This window comes from Urocitellus parryii, chromosome 6 (genome assembly GCF_045843805.1).
Source record: "Urocitellus parryii isolate mUroPar1 chromosome 6, mUroPar1.hap1, whole genome shotgun sequence".
Classification (NCBI taxonomy): Eukaryota; Metazoa; Chordata; class Mammalia; order Rodentia; family Sciuridae; genus Urocitellus; species Urocitellus parryii.
In genome coordinates this window covers 96,374,446-96,397,944 of record NC_135536.1, presented here as the reverse complement: position 1 = coordinate 96,397,944, position 23,499 = coordinate 96,374,446, and the positions used below count along the sequence as shown (strand labels likewise).

The window sequence follows — 23,499 nt, the reverse complement described above, 5'->3', positions numbered from 1 at the left end:
GGGCTTTATGGGGACTAAGCTTGGAGAGAACTGGGACTCCTTGTCACATCTTGGTCATTTGAGGATTTGAATGCTTCTAGGGATGCTGGAGTGAACTTGGGTCTCATTTTCTGGATGGGGACTAAGGTCAGTGACTGTGATGATCCTGTGGCTTAGGATAAGCTCTAGGTAAGAATGTGTCTTAAGTATCTCCACCCAGGATCTGCTTCTGAAATGGTTGCTATTGATCACTGTGGAAAGAAGAAGTGATACTCAGGAAGGGAGGCAGCTGAATGGAAGGAGAAAGGGCTTTCTGAAAAAGTTCCTCAGAAGGTCCCAAACCATCCTATCCTGTACCTTACCCAAAGGCCCTAGGCCCTTGAGCAGGCAGGAGACTGTGGAGTGGAACCAGTTCCCACCTGGAAGCATGGGACAGAGTTCCAACTGCATGCAGCATGTGCGAGTGTGTGTAGTGGAGTGCTTCTCAGAGAGCGGGGACTTACCTGGCTCACAGAAACATTATATTTGAGGTGCATGGAAGTTTCAAAATGTTGAGACTTCACGTTTTAGAAGTTGAGAGATTGCATATAAATCTGGATTTCTGTTTTCCAAATAATTAGACAATCCCAGCATTCTTGCATGCCAATAATCAGCTGACTGAAGCTGAGTAGTAGCTGTTCGTGTTTGCCACATTCATTCCTGAGCTGCTTCTCTCATCTACATTATGTGAATCCTGAAGACATGTGAGCTCACCTCCCTCAATGTAGTTACAAAATATTTACTGAACACTTTTCATGTATAGGACTCTGATACAATAGACTTAGGCTTCTTTAAGGACTAAGGATGGCATTGCCACTGTGGTATAATGCTGTTTGTACACAGTGACCAGGGTGATTATGGGTGGGAAGAGCTGGTTTCCTTACACTGGAGTTGGATTTCTGTTGGATTGTTCATTGTGGGTCTTCCCTGTCCGCTGCCATCTTTTTAAATCTAGAATGCCATTACTTGGACACCTGTGACAAGTGACCAGTGAGGCTTTCAGGTTTTGGAGTAAGTGACACAGCTGCATTTAGAATAAAGTCAGCAAAGAACCCAAGAGACAGTGTCATTTCGTGTGCTGGTGTTCGTCTATTTTATTATATATTTAAAAAAAAATAAGGCTGTCCCTCCAATGAGCTCAGTTTACAAATACAAACAGTAGGTGCACATTGAAAAAATAATTGTTTCTAAATCTTTTCACTTACAAAGGTTCAGGTGTAATTAAAACAACAATAACTGTTCCCTTACTGATGTGAATAATTCCTAAAAAAAACCCCTGCATCTCATAATCTTCAATCAAATTAAGGATGGATTATTTTGAGTGGCTGTATTAAGTCCATTCAGTTTCTTTCTGGAAATGTGAGTTATCCTTCTGGGGATATTCAGATTTTCAGAGTGTTATCATTTATGGCTTTGTAAATGTCCTCTGTCATAGGGATATATGTTTTTGCTGTGTCATCCAAGAAATATAAGGCATCTTTGATGACTGTGGGATTAAAGCCCTCCTCCATGAGAGTTACTTTGCGGTGTTTAAAAGTTCCAGTGATCTCAATGGTATCCTGAAAAAGATCAAAGAATCCACATTGCATTGTGTTTTGTAATAGATTAGGGAGCAGGGTGAGGAGTAGAGGTGGGGCAGGGGGACTCAAATCATTGGCATTTATGGCTCAGGTGAGAGCTGAGAAGTGATATCCATTTGGCCTGTTTTCAGAAGTTCCATGAAGAGCCTAGTGTGAGGGATTTGTTTTTATTGCCTTATGTCCTTAGGATCATCTGTGGGGCAGGAAAGGCTGCCAATGGTGAGATACCTGTAACTAGATTTTTGAGCCTGGTGGTTGGTAAGGCTTCTGGCATCCCCAGGGTGTCTGGGCTAACAGTGGGAGTGGGAGGAGGGATCATTTACACACAGGGAGCTCTGTTGTCTCCATCTGTTTGTTAGACGGAACACTTCCTTCAATGTTAATTGAGATCTCTGAAGATATTTCATGTTGACGTCTCTTTACCATCTGGTTGCAAATTAAATGTCAGTGTTTAATGAATATACATCAATAGAAATAAACCTATACACTCACCAATATCTAGAACCTTAAGACTTTTTTTTTTCCTCTATAAGAATCACAGAGCTTAAAGTCTGAAAGCAAGAGTGTTGAACCAAATAAAAGGATTAAGTTTTAGAAAGGAAAAAAAAAAAATCCCTCTAGCAGGGTTGTCAAGTTTGGTAGTTCCAACTGGCTAATGATGCCTAATTAAATTTTACCCTATGGGGTAGGATTTTTGTATATTTTTGTATTCCTTAAAATTGAAAACAACATTTCTATTAACTAGAGCATTTCTATTTAAAATGCCTGTCATACCTCAGCTACACAGACTTTGAGTTTTTTTTTTTTTTTTTTTGCCAAGTCTATTGTTGAATAGTCTCCTTGTCATTTCAGGGAGAAAGGGATTAGGATTGGATTTCTGCTAGCTACATTTTTGGATATTTTGCTTCCTTGTTGAACTTCTTTTCAAACTTTCTGGAAAAGGCAAGGCAAATTTGGCAAATGTGGTCACTCCAGGGAGAAGGGGAGTTGTTCCCCAATAGATAGGGGTCTCTAAGAGAGAAGATAATTGAACTTGGTAAGATGTCTCACCTGTATTCTCAGAAACCGAGGCCTTGCATAACTAGGCAGGTAATCAGCAACGTGCCGAAAGAGTTTCTTTCCATCAAATTCATGGTTTTCTTTCATCTTGATGGAGGCCATGCCAATTCGACCCTCATGACCTAGATATGAGGTGAGAAAACATTAGAGGTGTTGTAGCTGTTTATTTCATTTGTGAGACTTTGTTAGTTCAAGGAGCTATGCACTGAGCCCATATAGTAAGTACAGCATGGATAACTTTTGTATAGTTGGAATTTTTACTTCAAATATATGTGCAAGTTTTTCTCAGGTGAATATACTATTACTCATAGTAAGACTCCTAATAGCTCTGCATTGGTTGAATTTTTAGTAGATACATATTACAAATTCTCTCATTTAACTCTTATAACAACATTATGAAGGAGTACAGATGTTATCTCCATTTTACAGATAAAGAAGTTGAGACTTAAAGCCATTAAGAGACTTGATCAAGATCACAATGCAAATACTAAGCAGGGTCAGAAACTGAATCCAGGCAGGCTGGCTTCAGATCCTATGCTTGTGACCATTGTCCTCCTTGGCAGCCAACACAGAGATATCTCAGTGGGACACAGGTCAAACTTGTGGTGAAAAAAAGTTGTTTTTGGATTCTAGTGACAAGTCCTTGCTCTACCATCATGAATCAGTGAGCTTAGGTTGTTCTTTAGTTGCACCTCCAGGCACAAATTCACCTTGGAGAATTATTTATTTAATCAAGGTTCCTAATAGCTTTGCAGTCTGCACCTCAGAGAAGTTGCAGGACAGGAAGGTGAAGGCAGGTGAGGAGGTGAGCTGTTTGGTGCCCTCCCATTCATGCCCACCAGCCTCAAGAGGCTGTGCAACACCACAGAGAAAACAGATCCTAACAGCAGGGCTGTTAGTGGAGAGGTGTTCAGAACAATTACCACTGTTTTCTTGTGAGGACAGTGGTAATTAGGTATTAATACATCTTCTACACGATCCAGTAGACCCAGTGGGAGTCCAGGTCCACTTCCCTGAACTACTTAGCTGTAATCAGAGACTGGGAAGGAGCTGATTTGGGTCACCTGGGCCCCAGCTTTTGAAATCTCTCCCATGATGATTGTATGTTTACCTATGGCTCTAAAGAAGATTAAAAAAAAAAAAAACTCAAACGAAACAAAACCTCCCCCAAACAAACCAAAAAAAGAAATGTCACCTCATTTGGTTTGCCTTTCATCTAAAGAAGGGTGGTGGGGCACCAGACCCTCTTTCTTTAGGGATCCCTGGCACCTGCCTCAGCAATCTCAAATGTCTCCAATAAGTTTCTTTTAGAATGAAGGCAAGGGCTGACGCAACAGAAATCTGCATCAACTAGCTCCTTATTTCCTGTTTTGGCAGTGACAAAGCAAAGCTGGACAAGGGGCAGATGCGACTGTTGGGTCTCAAACCTCTTGTCCTGATTCACACAGCTTGGTTTGGGGTTAGCTCAGCTCCAGGAAGAAGGTTCCCGTCTACAGCAGCTATGGGCTAAATTTAAAGATCAGTTCTGGCTAGGCATTCTCTAGAACTGCACTGTCTAATGTGGTAGCCTTTAGTCGAATGTGGCTATAAAACTAAATTTTAAGTAAAATTAAGTAAAATAAAAATGCAATTTCTCAGTTGTACTAGCCATGTTTCAAGTGCTCAGTAGCTACATGGTGGCTATTGGCTGCTATCCTGGACAGTGAAGATATACACCATTTTATCATTGTGTTACTAGCAGCCTAGCTCAGGGACCCTGTCTGGATCCTGACTGCCTGGATTCAGCTACCTGCCTACATAAGAAATAGACAAAAGGTGGAAGTTTCTTCTCTTTTCCTTCAAAGCTGGTTTTGAATAAATCCCATTATCTTACCACTTTGACTCTGAACATTTCTGGAGCAGACTGTAGCCCTAGCCTCTTCCCCTGTGCAATACTAATGTCACCTGGCAACGATTTCAGAAAGTTAAGTTGTGAATGGAAAGTTCTAGAGAGTAGTTGAACAATTCTGGTGTGACACCCAGAAAAAGTCATCTCCAGTCTAGGCACAAACCTGGAAGTTCTCTTCTGGTGCTAAGCTAAGATCTGTGAAGTCTGTGCTGAGGATCAATCATGGTGGACTGGTGCCTTACTTTCATGGGCCTACTGCATTTCCAGGCTGGGATGGGACTGCCTTTTTATGGATAGGAGGCCAGGTGGAAGCAAGAGTGGCAAGGATAATCCAGAATCTGAAAGTTGGGAGGGACTTCAGAGTTCATCTCTAATTTTTCACTGCTGCAAGAATGATACTAGGATCCCAGGTAGACAATCAACCTCCCTGTACATCATGCCCCAGCTGGTGGAACAGGAGAAAAGCCCACTTAATTTTTGGTCTCTCTAGTTACAGGAAAGTTCTCAGGCCAAAGTTTTCTTCTGATAATTTCAACCCATTAGTTTTGGTTTTGATCACTGGGGAATACAGAATACCTCGTTCCACCAGACTACCTTCCAATTATTTTAATTCCATTAACCTCCTCTTCCTTGTTTTATATACATGGTCCCCAAGTCTAACTGCTTGTTAGACTTATTTGGGAATTAAAAAAAGACATCACCAGATTTCAAGTTCCAAACCCCAGAGGTTATGACCCATTAGGTTTAGGTTTTGAAGTTTTCTAGATGATTTTGATAATTGACCAAATTTTGGGAACTATTGGGCTTCAGTGCTTCTTAGATTTTAGTGTTTTTTTTTTTTAAAAATTAAAACCCATACCATAAAATCCATCATTTTTATAATTCAAAAGTGTAGAATTCAATGGTACTTAGTGCAGCCAAAATGTTATACAGTCACCACCAGAATCTAGTTCTAGAACATTTTCATCACTTCCAAATTAGACTTTAGTATTTTTAAGAATCACCAGAGGGTTTGTGAAAACAGCTTCCTGTTCCCCATGTTAGAAGTTCTGATGTAGCAGGACTGGGATGGGCCTGAGAAACTGCATTTTTATTTATTTATTTTTGCATTTAAGATTTTCCATATTTTTTATTAGTACATTATAGTTGTAATAATGGCGGAATTTGTTGAGAGCCACAGCCAAAGGGGCCCCAGCAAACTTCCAGCTGCCAGCAAACTTCCAGCTGCCGGCTGATGATTGGCTCACAGTGGCCCCAGCAACATCTAGCTGATTGGCTCCTCTGCGGTGATGTTCATTGGGCTGTTTCCCTGCCCTTCAAGCTGCCAGCTGATGATTGGCTCACAGTGGCCCCAGCAACATCTAGCTGATTGGCTCCTCTGTAGTCATGTTCATTGGGCTGTTTCCCTGCCCTTCAGACTGCCAGCTGATGATTGGCTCACAGCGGCCCCAGCAACATCTAGCTGATTGGCTCCTCTGCGGTCATGTTCATTGGGCTGTTTCCCTGCCCTTCAGACTATGGAACTGCTCATTGGGGGACTTCTTTGGCTCCGCCCACGCGACCCAGCCAATCGGCCTCAAGAGCAGGAGGATTGTGGGAGGTGGTGTGGGGTGTGAGGAGAGGCTTGTGGAAGCCGGTGGTGGCAGTTGGGCTCTGAGGGTTTTTCCTGAGGAGCTGTTTTGTTTGGCGTTTGTAGTTTTAAAAATAAAGTTTGTTTCTTTTGACAAGTGGCTCCTGAATTGTGCCCAGCCAGACTGCGGCAGTTGCCTATTTGTACATGCACACAATATAACAATATAATTTGGTCAGTATCATTCTACTGTATTTCCTCCTTTCCTTCCCTTCCTCTTCCCCCTGATCCCTTTCCTCTACTCTATTGATCTCTCTTTGATTTTCATGATACCCGCGAGAAACTTCATTTAAAAAAATATATATTTTTTAAGTTGTAGATGGACACAATACCTTTATTTTATTTATTCATCTTTATGTGGTGCTAGGGATGGAACCCAGGGCCTCACACGTGCTAGGCCAGCACACTACCACTGAGCTACAACCCCAGCCTGAGAAACTTCATTTTAAACAAGGTCCCAGGTGATACAGCTATGGCTGGTCTGGGGAATCCCACTTTGAGGAACACTGGGCTAGGTCCTTTTGTTCCATTTTTCAGATTCTCTTGACTTCTTGTTTGTGTTACCTTCTTAAAATCCAGCATTTAGAAGCACGTATGACCTTCTAAGAGGGCTTTACAAGAAGACCCTGGTAGGGCAGGACAGTTGACAACCATGACTTGGACCCTAGTGTTATATTAGTTCAGTTTAGAGTCAGGTGCATTCTCCTTGGGACCCACACAAGGAGCATTCTGTACCCTCTCCTACTCTGTGCCCTGACATGTGGCCATATTTCCCACTGAGTTAGTATCAGAGGGTCATAGAGAAACAGGCAAGAGAGATTGTCAAACATTCTTCAAAAAATAAAAGGACAGCACAAGTTCACGTGAAACTGTCACAGCTCAGGAAAGAGGAACTTTTGGATTTCCATTTTGAACACATGGGTGAGAATCCCAAATACTGAATTCTCAGGGAACTAGCATGTTATATTTGGGTAATGGTTTGGAAGTTTCACTCCTCTCTGACATCTGTAATTCAAATAATTTATTCTCATGAATATCCTCATGTATAAATTTGGTAAATACATGTTTAGTATTTATGAAATAAAATTAATTCTCCTGACAATCTCAACTGCAGGGCAAGTATTATCCCTAATTTTAGTGACTTGCCTGAGGTCAAATAGCCAGCAGGTTTTGGAGCCAGGACTTAAGGTTAGACCTTGTTTCTTTCCACACTGCTGGCAGAAGCAGATCTGCAGATGTGGTCTGTGATGATTATGAAACTCAGTGAGCTGGGTTAGGGTCAGGGACCTGCTTTAAAAAAAGAATCTGAATAAAATCAGTTCCTTCCCAGGTTTTCTTTTTAGCAATGATAGTCGCTCTTATTTGTGCTGCCTCATTCACCATTTCCCAGCTCTCACAAACTTGACACATCTTTTCTGGAAGAGTGCCAGACACAGCACGGAGCACTGCATTTGGGAGACTTTGCTTGCCTGAGAGGGCAGAAACAGTGGAAGCCAGCTTAGATATACTGAGTTTCCTGTTACTAGGGAACACAAAGCTCCTTATACCCTGGTGACTGACATGGAGTTGTTAAATTCTCCAGCTGGAAGGAGAAGGTATTGACAAACTGCCTTGAGGTTAAATTTATATTCAGTACCTGCACGAGTTGAGGTTCAGATGTATAATATCTTGTACATACCTGGCACAGGCACTCCATAAATATTCACCTCTTGGACAAAATCAACCAGTCCTACTATGTCAGCAACTTCCGTGGTGGCCACATTTTCCCCTTTCCACCTGGAAGAAAAGGCCAGTTAGCAGAGGTCCCTGGTGCTTTGTGGCCCAGGTTGCAAATGCAGAGAGCAGGTGCTTCCTTCTGACCTCTTTGGGGTGGTGGTCTCATCTTCCCCATCTTGATTCCCTCTACTCCCCAAATTAGTCACGGCATTCTGCTTGAGGAATAAAAGGTAAAGGTATAAAAGGTAAAGCTAAAGATAGGTGGGATTTTAGTCTTGCCAAGCAAAACTTGACAACGAATGGCATTCTAAGGTTAAAATACAACCGTGGCTAAGAAAGGCCCTAGAAATCAGAAACAAATCTCAACTGTTTTTTTTTTTTTTTTTTTTTTTTGCTGTGTTTAGACCTCTCACTTTCCTCATTTACCAACTTAAGTTGCTATTTAATTCAATTAGTGAACTTCTATTTCATAGAACTTATACTTGTATTTCAAGGTCTCAAGGCAGCAAGAAAAAGGGAAAAATATCTTACTTTTGTTACAGGGAGATTATCATATTAAGGCTCACCCAGTGCTATTTTTCACTTAATACGAGTTGAACTTTGTTTTGCATAAAAATTCTCTAGGTCTCTTAGATGTATCTTCTTAGTAATATGAGGGTGGCATTAAATAATAATTTGGATCTTGGGTTGTGGAATACTGGGGAAGGAAGAAATCTCAAGAATCATCAGGACACTCATGAAATGGGTGAAAAGAATTGAGGTAAAGCAGAGCACTTCCACTACTGACCAGCAGCATTAGCAAAGCAGTGACCCTGGGAGCTTGGTTCTCATTCAACCATGCTCATTCTACTGTAGTCAGATGACTTCCATTACCTCCTCATTCACTTATATCAAAAGTTATGTGTGTCTGGCACTGGGCTCAGTGCTGTGGGGTGGCCAGCAGACACAGGACCTGCCTGTTGTCAGGGAGTTCCCAAAGAAAAGAAGCCTATGTTAGAAGGAAGGCTTCTTTCCGACTGGGTTAATGTTGGGGATTAACTTCATGGTCTGTTAGAATGACTTTCAAAGTTCCTTTTGCTGACTTTGGGGTTCCAATGGAAGCCATTTCGTTGGGGAGGGAGAAAAAGGGAAGAAGAGGAGGAGGATGGGCTCTGCACCTCTCACTTCCTATTCAGCCAGATCAATTCCACATTAATTGCATTTGATTTTGGCTGAAGAAAAGCCCCATGACTGGGAACATTGTGAAAATTCCTGGCTGTCCTAATAATAGAGGACAAATGAGAGTAGTTGGACAGGCTTTAACCTCCAAAAATCAGACACAGCTTTGCTACCTCATTTGATTATCTAGTGTTGCTCAGCCAAGTTAAGTGGGCATGACAGAGCTACACTTCATGTATTTTGCCTTTTATTCTCTGGGCATACTAGAGGTTGAAATGATATATCAGAGACAAGAGGAAATGAAGCAGCATAACCCAATTGGAATGCAATTCCAATTTAGGAATAAACCAAATTGTGCCTGTGTTTAATTTAGACTCAATAATGTAGAAAAACCAACCGGAATGTGTCTCCCACTCTGTCATGGAAGTAGACGAAATTATCATGATCAATCATTAAGAGATCTCCAGTGTTGAAATAAAGGTCTCCTTTCTTAAAGACATCTCTCAGTTTTTTCTTCTCTGTCTGAGTCTTTCCTCCAGCATAGCCATTAAATGGTGTAAGTTGTGTAATTTTGCAAATCAGGAGTCCAACCTCACCTAAGACCAGAAGAAAGAAAGTTGTTATTTTGTGTGCTAGAGATGAGCAAATTTTATTTTCAATTTCTCTTAAGACTGATGCCATAGAACCCACTGTTAATAAGCTGGCTGCAGAAAGTGCCATTTTCATACACATGTTCATATACATCATGTACATGCATATGCATGTATACTACATATACACATATTAACACACACTTGAAATTAGTTTAATGCTGATCTTGTACTGATAATGATTTATGCACATAACTACACAAGACCACCTGAAGTTAACTGTAGCCTTGAAGCCATAATTTCATATTCCTTTCTTTCTTTTTGGTTGTTCAAAACATTACAAAGCTCATGACACATCATCTTTCATACATTTGATTCAAGTGAGTTATGAACTCCCATTTTTACCCCAAATACAAATTGCAGAATCACATCAGTTACACATTCACATTTTTACATAATGCCATATTAGTGACTGTTGTATTCTGCTGCCTTTCCTATCCCCTACTATCCCCCTCCCCTCCCCTCCCCTCCCATCTTCCCTCTCTACCTAATTTGTTGTTGTTCAGTTCTCTCCCTTGTTTTTTTCCCCCACTTTCCCCTCACAACCTCTTATATGTGATTTCATATAATGTTGAGGGTTTCCTTACGTTTCCATGCAATTTACCTTCTCTCTCCCTTTCCCTCCCACCACTCGCCTCTGTTTTATGTTAATCTTTTCCTCATGCTCTTCCTCCATGCTCAGTTCTTAGTTGCTCTCCTTAAATCAAAGAAGACATTTGGCATTTATTTTTTAAGGATTGGCTAACTTCACTTAGCATAATCTGCTCTAATGCCATCCATTTCCCTGAAAATTCCATGATTTTGTCATTTTTTAGTGCTGCGTAATACTCCGTTGTGTATAAATGCCACATTTTTTTTATCCATTCATCTATTGAAGGGCATCTAGGTTGGTTCCACAGTCTAGCTATTGTGAATTGTGCTGCTATGATCATCGATGTGGCAGTATCCCTATAGCTTTCCACAAAACACTTACCTTATAAGCAAGAAGTTGTTAAGCTAGCCTTAAAACCATAATTATGTTACACGTAATGGCAAATTAGAGCCTGGAAATTTGAAGCAGAAGCTAATTCCTATAACTATTTTTGAGAGTAATTAAACCATCTGGAAATAATGCATTAGTCTTAAAAATCCTGTGATAAGAAAAGTCACAGGATATATGAACAAAAAATTCACTGTACCTTTGGGAACTTTGATGCAATATCCATTTCCATCACGGACGGGTTCGTCTTTCTCCACGTCATATTTAATCAGTTCATAAGTTATGACTTTCTAACAAAATTTAAAAATATCATCTTGAGTACAAATTCTGTTACAGTTTTTATATACTTCATTATATAAAGTACTTGAAGTGCACATATGGTAAGTGTACAGCTCAGTGAAATTTTGCTTTTGTGTATGGCCATGTAGTTACTACCTACATTAAGATACTAAACATTCTCATTTCACTTAAAACTTTCCATGCAGTCAGCCACTATTGTGACTTTTATCACTATCAATTAGTTTTAAATCTCAAATGAGTGAAGTGTATGTATGCCTTTATGTGTGCTTCTTTCATTCAGTATATCTCTGAATATTTATCCATCCATGTTTGTGTTCTTGTTAGTGGTTTATTAATTATTATCATTATTAGTTTTTATAGGGCTGGGGATTGAACCCAGGGCCTCATGCATGCTAGGCAACTGCTCTACTACTGAACTATATCCCTATCCAAAGTAGTTCATTTATTATTGTCATGAAATTTTCCCTCTATAAATATATAGCAATTTGTCTATTCTCCTGTTAATGGGTATTTGGACTGTTTCTAGTTTAGGCTATCATAAATTAAGCTGTTATGAACATTCTTTTACATGTCTTTTGGTGGACATATCACAAGTGGGTTTTAAAAATCTTATATAACCTTATATTAATATGCTATCATTAGATTTTTCACATTTTCAGGGACATGTTCTACAAAATATTCAAAAATCAAAGCTAAAACGATTTCATGCCCTTGACCATAAAATTAAAATTCTATCACACTTAACAGTTTTTTTAATGAGATAAGAATTTAAATTTAAATAATTCAGTAAGAGCAATACTAAGTATATTATTTTCCCTACTAATGGATAATCACAAATATGACAGTATTTGGATATAATTGTTAGCCATGATTACTGTCTCCATTTAAAATTTATATCCAAGTCTATGGGATAAAGTAATCAATCACATGCTTTAGTTGGAGCAGATAACTTCATTAAAAAATACAGGTGGTGGCGGGCAGTGGTATGGCCTGTTGGGGTAGCTAAGGTACCCTCCATAGCACCTTCTGGACATGCCTGTCCTTGTAAGGTAAAAACTTCAATTCCTTGATAAAGGGAAGGATGAAAGCTCTACCTAGGAACTTGATGTGAATAGATGAGACCTGTCATTATGCAAGTATTATGTCACTCTGAACAGACACTAAAAACAGTTCTCATCTCTAAGAACCCAATGCTTGTGTCACAGTATGAGAAATTAGATGCTAAGGAACAGCAACAAATGAATGAAGCCTTCCAGCAAACCAGTGATCTCTTCAGACCTATTACTTTGAATTCACAATCAGATTGGATCACCTCCTAAACTGAGGCTTCCCAAGACATTGAATGGTTTTTTGGTAATCCTTATAGAAAGATACCCTCTCCAGAGAAGCAGAGTATTTATATTCTGTCCATTGGATCTCTAGGAAACACCAAGTTTTTAGTGAAGAATGTATTAAATGTCTCAAAGGGCTACTGTGAAGCATTTTTCTATGGTTTGACTATAAAACTCCTAGAACTGGTTTCTGTTTCTGCAACATGGTGTTCTTTTAGAGTGAATGATCATGCAATTTACAAATTCATGCAGGGCATATCCTGAAGTTCTTAAAAAAGATGAAATCTGAAGATGCCTTTTGTGTTGTGGGAATAACAATGATTGATCTTTACCCAAGAGACTCCTGGAATTTTGTCTTTGGATAGGCTTCTTTGACAGATGGTATGGAAATATTCAGCTTCACTAGATATGGCAGTTTTTTCTATAGCTCCCACTATGAAGGCACAGTGAAGGAGCTCCAGAAAAAAATCTTCCAATGACTCTTCCAGTTTTGATAACTACTTTATTCAGGGAATCACTAGTGTTTTGCTGCTCTATTCCTGTAAGACTTTAACCCATGAGATTGAACACATATTTGGACTGTGACACTGCGGGTGGCTCATATGCCTAATGCAAGGCTCCAACCACTTGGAGGAAGCTGATGATTGTCCTATCTGTCTATGCAAGTTGTCGTGTGCCATTGGCTTCAATATTGCAGAAAGATATAAAGCACTGATAAGGTAGATTTGATGACGTATCTTCTGACACACCAAGAGCAACTCCAAAACATAGTTGTGAAAATAATGTGAATTTACAGAAAACTTTAAGGCTTTAAGGAATGGAAAGAGTAGATAAAAAAAAAAATGCCTTGCTGTTCTCCAAAAATAAGTACCTTCAGATAGGAGCAATTAAAATAAGTATTTGCCCATTATGCTCTCAAAAAACAAACAAACAACAGGTGGCATCTGTGGTCAACAAATGTAAATCTTACCATTATTTGCAAGAATGTAAAGAATTTGTGGATGCTAACCGTTCTTCCCTATCAATTGCAGGGGTATCTTGTTTCTCTTTTTAGTTTTTAAAAAGTGGTTTTGTTTATAACACATGGCCAGCAATGGATGAGAAAGCAAAGAACTAGTAATGTATGGCAGCAGCTTCTAAGGAGGTTTGGTAGAAAACAAAGCTTCTTTGTAACTACTCTTTCTGAGCATCAACAATAAATACCAACATCAATAACTTGCTGGCCCCCTTTTTCTAAACTGCATGTGACCTTGGTCTACAGGGTTTCGGCTGGTCCAGGTTGGATTGGTGCTAACTGGAAAACACTGACCCAATCATCAATGCTTCCAGTGGGCAGTAGGATTTCCATTCTCAATCCGTAGCATTGCTGCCCAGTGGAAGTCTAGTAGAATTTTCTGTGACAATGAGAATGTTCTCAATGTCCCCTGCTCAGTGTGGTAGTCACTAACCACATGTGACTATTGAGCTCTTGACAGTGTGAATGAAGAACTGAATTAAAAACTTTATTTATGTAATTTAAAATTTAATGACTAGTAACTAGTGGCTATTATATTGGATGGTGCAGGTATGGAGGACAGGGAGAACCTTGCAGGGTTCTCCTGCAGGTGTGGTTTTGGCTGCCATTGTCAAAGAGGCCTCTTGAACAGGGTAATGCCTTGAGCTCAGGCCAGTATATAAAAAAATGCAATGGCAATGATCATTACAGCTACAATTATCCAAGTCTATTATACAATAGGCATTGGCTTCTAAGGGCTTTTTCATAAAGTATTTGGTTTAATCCTTTCAACAATCCTTATTAACACTGAGTACAGGTTAGGTATTGAGCCCAGTGTTTGCTCTTTTTATTTTATTTTCTTTGTACTGGGGACTGAACTCAGGGGCGCTTTACCACTGTGCTATATCCCCAGTTCTCTTTACTTTTTATTTTGACACAAGGTCTTGCTAAGTTGCTTAAGGCCTCACTAGATTGCTGAGGATAGCCTCAAACTTGTGATGCTCCTGCCTCAGCCTCCTGAGTCACTGGGATTAGAGGTGTGTTCCACCATGCCTGATTACTATTTTAAATCTTTGTTTTAGGATGATGAGGTGGAAGCCTAAGAAATGTAAGTGACTTGCCCCAGGTCACTCAGCTGGCATATAGTGGTGCTGGGTTTTGCAGTTCAGAGCTGAACTTCTCATGCATATGGACCACTGTCCTCTGTACTGTGCTGGTGTCTGGGGAAAAAAGGTTGCCTAAAGACTCCTGGTGTGGCTGTTTTATGGCCAGGCAGGATGGGTGTCTAGAGACATAATGACAAAAAGTGACTACTCAAGTCAAAGGAGGCTCTGCCTTCATGAAGTATTCCTCAAATTTTGCAGCAGAGTGGGCCATGTAGTAGACTGAATGCTTGGGCACAGAAAGTCAGATAAATTGTCCAGAGATCCCAGGCAATGAAACAGCTGAGGGAGAACAGGGACCTCTACCTCTGTGAGCAGGCTTAAAAATAAAAAAATGTTTTTCTGGTAGAATTATTAGGTAGATGCAATGTTCCCTAGATCCTAGAACTGGGATGCATCCCTGTGCCCCTAAAGGTCAAATAAGTCAGTCTTAACCCTGCATATCTTTTAAAAAGCAACTCAACCCCACCTCAGAACAACTAGCTCCAAAGTGCAAGTTCTGGGCCCTGCACCTATACATGTAAAGAGCTTGTAAAGTACAGCACAACCGAGGGGAAATATTATATTTCAGTGTATAATAAAGTTATGGAACTGGCAACTGTCAGGTGCTTTGCCATGCACACGTAAACAAAGGAAGGAAGGCTTCCATAAGTTGCAGATGGCAAAGAAATAATGGGTTGATATTAACTGAAACTGAGATGGTTTAAATTGAGATGAATTTTTTGAGATCATTAGCACAGAGAATGAGCAAAACTTCTCTTGGTGATACAGATGGACACAGCTCTAATTGCAGCATGAACTTCTAATAACGTCATCATGACTTGACTTTTAAAAAGCCTCTGTGTTCTGGGAATCAACTGCATGTGCTCTCATTTTTCAATGTACTTAACTCTTTGTAGGTAGTTTGCTCTCCCAACAGCACCGATTTTTCTTGGATAATTCATAAATCCAATATTGCCTTCAGTGGAAGCATAGAACTCATAAATGTGAATGTCCCCAAATCTCTTGACAAATTCTTTCCACACGTCTCCTCGTAAGCCATTTCCCAGGGCTACTCTCACTTTATGATCACGATCATTTGGTTTCTGTGGTAGAGGGAGAAGAAGGAGACAAACTGAACCATCTCTGGAATCTGTACTTAATATATTAATAATGGCCTTTATTTTTTAATATATTTAATTTACACTAATAGTTGTCTTTATTTTATTACATATTTACATTAGTCACAAATTCTATGCCTTTTCTGCCACCCACAGACAATATTCCTTCTGTCTCTAACACAATCATTATGGTCTGATTGATAGAACTTTGATTTAATAACCAAAAGATTTGGATTTTCCCTGTTTTGATTTTTAAGGGGAAAGATGAGGCAATTGGACAGAGCCAGATGATGCCAACATTTCATTCAATGTAAAGTTAGAATAATGTGTTAATAGTTTCCTTCATGGGCTGGTGAAGATCAGTGAATTTCCAGAAGGGAGGGGCTCCATGGGAAAGATCTGTCAGAGCTGATGCATTCTAACACCAGCAGGACCCTGGGTAGTGTTTCTTCTGCTTGGTGGTGAAGAATAAACCTAGAAAACAGTTCAGGGAGGTGGGGTCGCAGTGGTGGTGGGGAAATAGGTAGATAGATAGATAGATATTGATTTTCTACAAAGCCATCAAAGAGTCTAGAAGGAACAGGAGAGAATAATCTAGTTCACATTTACATGTAACAGGTACACCCAAAGGTCACCAGACCAGTTAGAGCTGAACCAAGACAGTGAGACCGTCCCAATGGGATGGGAAGAGAAAGAGAAGGAGGAAGCTGGCTCCCAGTTGCTTAGGTGGCTTGGGAGGAAGATGCTTTGCTATTAATAAAAATCACAAAGGAAAAGCTATTTTGAGTCTAAGAACGGAAAGAGGAGTTTATGAGAACAGGAGAGGTGGGGTGAGGACCAGCTGCCTTCCATTTCACCAGTCATTTACGAGGACCCTATAGAGGTGTCCAAATCGATGGTAGTTTTGATGTAGTTTATATTAATAAGGTAATTTATGTTCTCCAGGAGATCACAGCTTAGTGGAAGAGACAGGTAAACAAATAATTAGGGCTGGGGTTGTGGCTCAGCGGTAGAGCACTTGCCTGGCATGTGCGGGGCACTGGTTTCGACCCTCAGCACCACATAAAAACAAAATAAAGGTATTGTGTTCAACTACAACTAAAACAAAATATTTTTTAAAAAAATAAATAAATAATTATATATTTAATTTGTAAATTCTGTTCCTCAGTTATTTGAACAGCAAACAGAATGAAACAGGCTAAAGTGCTAGGTAACTGGGAATCTCATCTCAAGTCTAATGGTAATTTATTGGGCAGAACAGCAATCACTTAGATCAGAGTGTTTTTTGTATTTTCTACATTATTTCTCCTACACTGTGAAGTTGCCGTGAAGGGATATTGGAATAAGAATTACTCTTTGTAAAGAACTGTTTGAAGAAAGAAGCTGGCAGATCTAAGGGGAGGGACTTTGATATGGCAGTTAAAAGCCAAACCAAAACAAACTTTGAATTGGCTCCACACCAAAGGAGCTAAAGGGACTGGGGAAAAAGTAAACATGCATTTGATTTTTAAGTAGCTGGTTGGTCAAAATTTAGGTAGCAAGGCATTTTCAGGAGTCCTAGCCGAAGAGATGGCTACATACTGGTTTAACTGGAAAAAAAAAATGAGCCTGAGTATTTTTTCTGAGGAGGACATGTGCAAAGAGAAAACAGGGTCCTCATGCCAGTGGATCTCAACTGCAGTGTTCAGGAGAGTCACCTGAGACGAGTTTGAACCTGCAGGAGTTCTCAGTGTTCTGACTGCACAGGAATCTATTCTCTTCAGCAGGTCCTCAGGACCATAGGTCACGGCATCTGTTCCCTTTATAATTACCTAGTACCTGTAAGGAGGGACCTCACATGTCTGTTTGCCAGGGCCAGTTCTGGATTATGCCTGTTGTTGTGGTGTGCTTGTTATCTTTCACTCTTATGTTCCCATTTGGATAATGAACTGTAGGGTCACCCTGCGCACAAGATGCTATTATTCTCAGTAAGGATTGTTGGTTTTACAGAGATCCCTCACCCCTACTATTCTCCCTCACTCTCATTCCAAGGGGGGAAAATTCCAGAGGGTTGAAGAATGCTTATTTTCACTTAAAAAATAACCACCTGACCTGGGTGCTTACCTGCTCCAGGCCTGTGTGAGAAGTTCCAAATTAGCCTTCTCATGAATGCAAACCTTACTTATTCCATATGCAGCCCACAATAAGCTCTCTCAAACACTTAGCTTGTTTCCTTATCTGATGAAGGGTGATCATCTATCCCTCTTACTAGATGGTAACTTCCGTTGAGTTCAACTCTATCTTTGTATCGCCCAGAGGGCCTTGGACCTGTGCTTTGCATACAGCATAATCCCTGCAGTAAAATAAATAACCTTCACCAGGAAACCCTCAATTTTCCTGTTCAATAGCTGGCGGCTGGGACATTGGCACAAGGGCAGGGCTGAGGGTGCAGGAGGTGGTGCAGGTGCCCTGGGTATGTTGGAAGCTGGCCAGCCACACAGGTGCAGCTGTCACCTGTGGGTGGCAGGTAGCTAATCACAATACCTCAGGCTTGGTTTGCATCAAACAACTGAGGGATCTTATTATACTAGTAGAATGGATTAAGGCTCTAGCCTGGAAGCACTGGTGATACAAGGGGGAGATACTGGAACATTCTAAGATGTCTGGCTGTCACCTAGTTTCCACTCACCAGTGGCTGAATGGAATGTGTCTCGAGTTCTCCTTTCCCACAGGGTACAGTGGTTCTCTATCACCAAAGCTGCTCCTCTAGGTCAAAGGTCACCTGCTCATTTTCTTTAGTGAGAATCAGACTTTCTATTCCACATTGCAGCTGAGGTGCAACATGCAAACACACTTAGGGACTTCAGTCCACCCTGAATTTAATGACTTATGAAGGGTGAGAGGACAGGTTTTTCAGGAAGGAACATAGGTAATTAAAGTAAGCAAAAAATTTTTATTGAGGGCTTTTCTATGTGTATTATCTTATTTACATTTCTTAAAAAAAATTCTACCAGAATGTGATAGGTTATAAAGTATTGCCTCATATTACAATTGAGGAGATGGAGCTTTGGGAAATTTATAGTAATGATTCCAAGCTCACAAAGATAGCAAAATAGATACCCAAGACTCAGATCCAAATCTAAGTGACTTCAGAGAGTGCTCTTTCTTTGGTTAAAAATGAAAAAGAAGGGAAAATAAAAAGGGAAATAAAGAGGAAAAAATAAAAGAGTGGTATGCATAGTTTAAATATACTACTGAAAGATCCTTAAATGAAGAATGCTGTATTCCATCTGTCCTTTGCCCCTCATCAGAGGTAGATAACTTTTAACTCTTCTAAGCTCCATATTTCTAAATTAAATGCTTGTATTGTTACCTCTTGATTCCTCACTATTAAATTTCCTATTGTGCTAGATGAGGATATGCTCTCTCCTGTTTTCTCTCCTACTTTTTTCCAGTTTTACAAAGTTTGGTTAAATCAATATTCAGCATTCACATTATTTTGCTCATAACATACTACTGATGAACCAAATAAGAAACATGAAAAAATTCTTGAACTCATCTATATTTTCCCTGGAATTAATTGTCTCTCTGCCCATTTGCTTCAGCACCCTCTAAACACAGTTTTCCTCCTGAGGAAATCTATCAGATGACATGATTTCCTTCCTTCCATTAGGCTTCCCTTAATCCTTCTGCTATAGGCTGGATTGGTTGCTCTCTAGGACTGGGGGTCTCCTTTGCCTCTCTTCTGGGATCCTGTGTCTTTCTCTGTTTTAACTTTCTTGTTTAGACGAAACATGTTCTTTCCTAACTTCCTGAAGGAGGGTATAAAAAGGTAAGTTTGCTGTTGTTGTTGAAACTTTGAATGTCTGAAAATATTCTTATGGTATACCTGATTGATAATCTGGCTGGATATAAAATTCTAGATAGGTAATAACTTTTATTTAGAATTCTGAAGGCACCCTCCCTTTTTATTCCTGCTTGCAGTGCCACTGTCTACAATTGATTTTATTAGAGAATTCTCTCTCTCTCTCTCTCTCTCTCTCTCTCTCTCTCTCTCTCTCTTGTTGGTAGTCTTCAATTTAATCATGGTACTTTCCTCTTACATTTCACCTTCCTCAGTCTTACTGTATCAGTCACCTCCATCCTAGGTTTTCTGTACTATGTACTTCATGGTTGTGATATCTCTTAGCTTCTAACATGATGGAGCTGTGTCTTTTTCTGGTCTTCATATTTTTTGATTGACTTCCATGATATGAAGAGTCTTCACCATTTTAGAAGATTCCAGAGGCCATGTTCTTAATACCTACTGTGCTATATTTCTACCTGGATGAGGCTTTACCTCTTTGCTTTACCCAAGAGATCAAGTGTATTTTCCCTACTGCAGTCTAAAAGACTGTCTAAAACGCCATCTCCCATGTCACCCTTCCACCTAAGGTCCTTCAATCATAATTTCTCATGTCCACACCTAAGTCTCAGCATAAGAAAGCCCTTTCCACCTGGGCCAGCTCCCAGCCAACCTCCTATCACTCTGCTTGCAGCTCCCCACACAGCAGGACCTTTATTCCACAGCTTCATGTGCTGTTCCAGATAACCAGAAGCCCTTCTTTCCTTGCGTGGCTGGAGAACTTCTCTGCACCCTTTAGAACTCACCTCTGGCAAAGCTTCTCGATTCTCCTCTGCTTCCCTCTTTCTCCTGGCTGGCCTCTGTCAACTTTCTTCTGACTATCCCTCCATCAAATTGGTCACTCCCCATTCTGTGCTACTACATACCTCTCCCTCCATTCTACCAGAATGCAGCTGATTCAGAGACAGTATCTCCAGCTGGAAGCGACCAGAGGTTATCTCATTTTGGAGGGAAGGCAGACAACACTAGGAAAGTAAATTGAGTCTACTCAGCTCTGCCAGATCTCTGGTTCATCTAATTTCTTCTTCCAAATAGCATGACTTTTACTTGTGATTCCTGGAACTCTTTTCTGGACTCCTTCCCCTCCTCTTTCTCCTCCTTTCCACTGGTCTCTATACCAGTAGGTGGCACACAACCTTATTTATGCCCTTTGCTGTAGTTTAGCTCCTAATAAGAGAAACACTTGGCTTTCATGATATCTTGTTCCAATAAATAGTTTTTCCTAATGACGTTGTTTTTAGGCAATTACACAAACAAAATGGGAGCTGATAACTGCATATGGCAAGCAAAGAACCAGAATGATCTTTCATTATAAATGAGTGCTTTGGAAGAAAAGGATCAAATATAACAAAATGAGAAATGAAGTAAAATATTCAACCATAAAAATCACTTAAGTCAACAGCTTTGCTATTCAACCCTTATTCAACCGCAAATGAGAGAGATGAACTGACTAGTTTGAATGTCTTCTTTTATTTTTTCCTCTGTGTATATGGGGCAGAATTTTCACTGGTTGATTCAATGAATGTGTTATTTCAAGCTACATACTATCAGGCATGGAAAATGATGATAATGGCAATAATGGCTACCATTTATTGAACATTTACTAGGAGACAGGCACTTTGGTATGTGCTTTAAGTACATTATCTCATTTTGTCTTCATAGATTCCATATGTGGTTGGTACCATTATTTTCCCTACTAGCTGATGGGAAGCTGGTACTTAGGGAGGCTGACTGTCCTGCTCAAATAGCAGAGTCAGGATACAGGTCTACTGTGTCACAGTCCTTGCTCATATGCACCACTTTAAGTGTCTGGAGCCAAATCTGAACCACTGACCTGAAGAGTTCTGCTCTGCCAGGGGAACTATGAATGTGGTTAAGAAGAGGGAGGAGAGGCATAGATAGCAGCTTCCACCTCCCAGCGCTGGCCCCCAATTCTCCTGAGAATCTGTGCCATGTTTGTGGAGGGAGTCATTTGGTTTAGTGGCTCAGCTAGGCAGGACCTGCCACCCTGATACTCAGGACTTGGGGTTTGTGGGTGGCATTAACCCACCAGGAGCAGCCTGTTCTTTTAAGTGGCTCTAAGGAGGAAAAAGTTCTTGATTACATTGATCTAAAGCTTTCCACTATTAGTTCTAGCTTTTATCTACTTTTGTTCAAAAAGTCATTTTGATACAATTTGATTAAAGCTCCCATTTAATCCACAAAATCTGGAATTTCTATGATGACCCATGATTTAAAAATATTTTTAAAAGGACTTTTTTTTTGAGATAACATTTCTTATAATTCTTACAGGTATTTTTTTTTTTCAGACAAGCAGAACACAGGGGTTGAGAAGCAACAGCTAGCAGAAACTCCAGATCTAGTTTTAGATTAGAGATTATTCACAGATTATGTACCTTAAATCATGATATATTTTGAAGAAGGCATAAAATCCTGATCAAACTTCTTCTTTCTCTTCTTCTTTTTTTTTAAAGCATTTGAGACAACATTAAGAAAAAAGAGCTGGGCGTGGAGGCACACGACTGTAATTCCAGCTACTCTAGAGGCTGAAGTAGGAGGATTGAAAGTTCAAGGCCAGCCTCAGCAATTTACAGACTCTCTCAAAATTAACAAAAGGGCTGGTGATGTAGCTGTATGTTAAGGTGTCCCTGGGTTCAATCTCCAGTACCAAGAATGGGTGCAGAGATAGGAGATAAGATGGAAGCGTTATGTGAAGACAGCTACACCCAAACATGTTTATTTTCCTCCAGTCCAAAGGAAGCTCCTGTTAAAACCAATAGGAACAACACTAGCTTCCCCAGGAGACTTCTAATTGACAAGCTGGTGCCTTTATGGCAGAGAAGAAGAGCCAAACAGAAGGGCTCTGTGTGGATTTCTGGGTTTTGATAGAGAAGCATTCAATCAATCTTGAGAATAAGGTAGAATGTTAATGTGAAAAAAAAATAAATAATGGCATTAATAGAAATAACTATGGAAAAGGTCATACCCCAGCTTATTATGATCTTCATGAATCTGTTGAATATGCCAAAGTATCAGGCTAAAATGTGCTAACACTTTGGGGGAAACATAGTACACCCTCCAACTCAATTATACATTTTTCCAGGCAAGAATTTAGAAGTACATTCAGCAAAATTTGTTAATGCTTGTGATGTGCTGTGACTGGTATTTGGGTTCTGGTAGCAGACTGAGGCTGCACTTGTGTGGAACTTTTGTTGATGGGGGGAAATAGATAATAATCATATAAACTTGTACTGTGACGGGAGTGATGAGGGCCATGAGAAGCAGTAACAAGATGGACAGTCATAGGTGGGTAATATATTTTTCATTTAATTGGCAAAACAATCACATAAACTTGTATTATGTTGGGAGAGATAAGTACCACAAAAAGCAGTAACAAGATGGAGAGGTGGGGGTGGGTGACATGTTTAATTATTATTAGGAGTGGCCTCTCTGATGAGCTGACATCTGGGCAGAGGCTAAAGGAGATGAGGGAGAGAACTGGGGAAGAGCCTCTTCTATTTCTTTCTCTGTCACATAGCAGCTGGCATAGACATTGAACATAATGTGGGTGTTTACCAATAGCAATTTATCAACTCAGTGATCTTCTGAGTTTGTTTTATGCTGACTTAATAGATTAAAGGATTAGAATCTGGTGTTTTTATCTTATAATCTAGCTCAATGGTTCTCAGTTAGGATCAAATTTGCCTGCCTGGGGACATCTGGAAGTGTCTGGAGACATTCTGGTTATCATGTCTTGCGGTGGAGGGGAGGTTACTATCGGTGTTGAGTGGGTAAAGGCCAAAGTTGCTGCTAAAAATCCTATAGTTTACAGAATAAATCCATATAGCAAAGAGTTAATATGCCCAAAATATCAGCAGGGCGACTGATTTGGTCCCAAGGTGGCCACCAGATCTCTGATGAGAGCCAAGGGACTGAGCAGGAGGGGCTCTTGTGAACAACCCCATCAAGACAGCAGGACATTGCAAACAGGGTAGATCCAAGGCCCTTGAGGCATTGCTCCAAGCTTGGTGATAGGCCTGGTGGGTTAAT

At 40.2% G+C, this 23,499-nt stretch overlaps 1 protein-coding gene and 1 pseudogene across 2 annotated transcripts in view; one reads left to right on the top strand and one right to left on the bottom strand.

Annotated features, from left to right (window-relative positions):
- Positions 1–1,102: 1,102 nt before the first annotated feature.
- The window catches only part of Slc27a2 (solute carrier family 27 member 2), a 38,671-nt gene continuing 16,274 nt past the window's right edge, over positions 1,103–23,499 (bottom strand). Inside the window, exons 5-10 of one of the 2 annotated variants that reach the window (XM_026393428.2) lie at positions 15,357–15,551; positions 10,878–10,968; positions 9,447–9,645; positions 7,854–7,951; positions 2,649–2,779; positions 1,103–1,577 (exon numbers count right to left, since the gene is read on the bottom strand). In XM_026393428.2, the coding sequence (XP_026249213.1) occupies positions 1,401–1,577; positions 2,649–2,779; positions 7,854–7,951; positions 9,447–9,645; positions 10,878–10,968; positions 15,357–15,551 (891 nt within the window). In that variant the 3' untranslated portion in view covers positions 1,103–1,400. Of the gene's footprint in view, positions 1,578–2,648; positions 2,780–5,671; positions 6,313–7,853; positions 7,952–9,446; positions 9,646–10,877; positions 10,969–15,356; positions 15,552–23,499 lie in introns of those variants that run through there. The other variant, XM_077799834.1, reaches the window with a different exon arrangement.
- LOC113183486 (archaemetzincin-2-like) lies at positions 11,863–14,204 on the top strand (annotated as a pseudogene).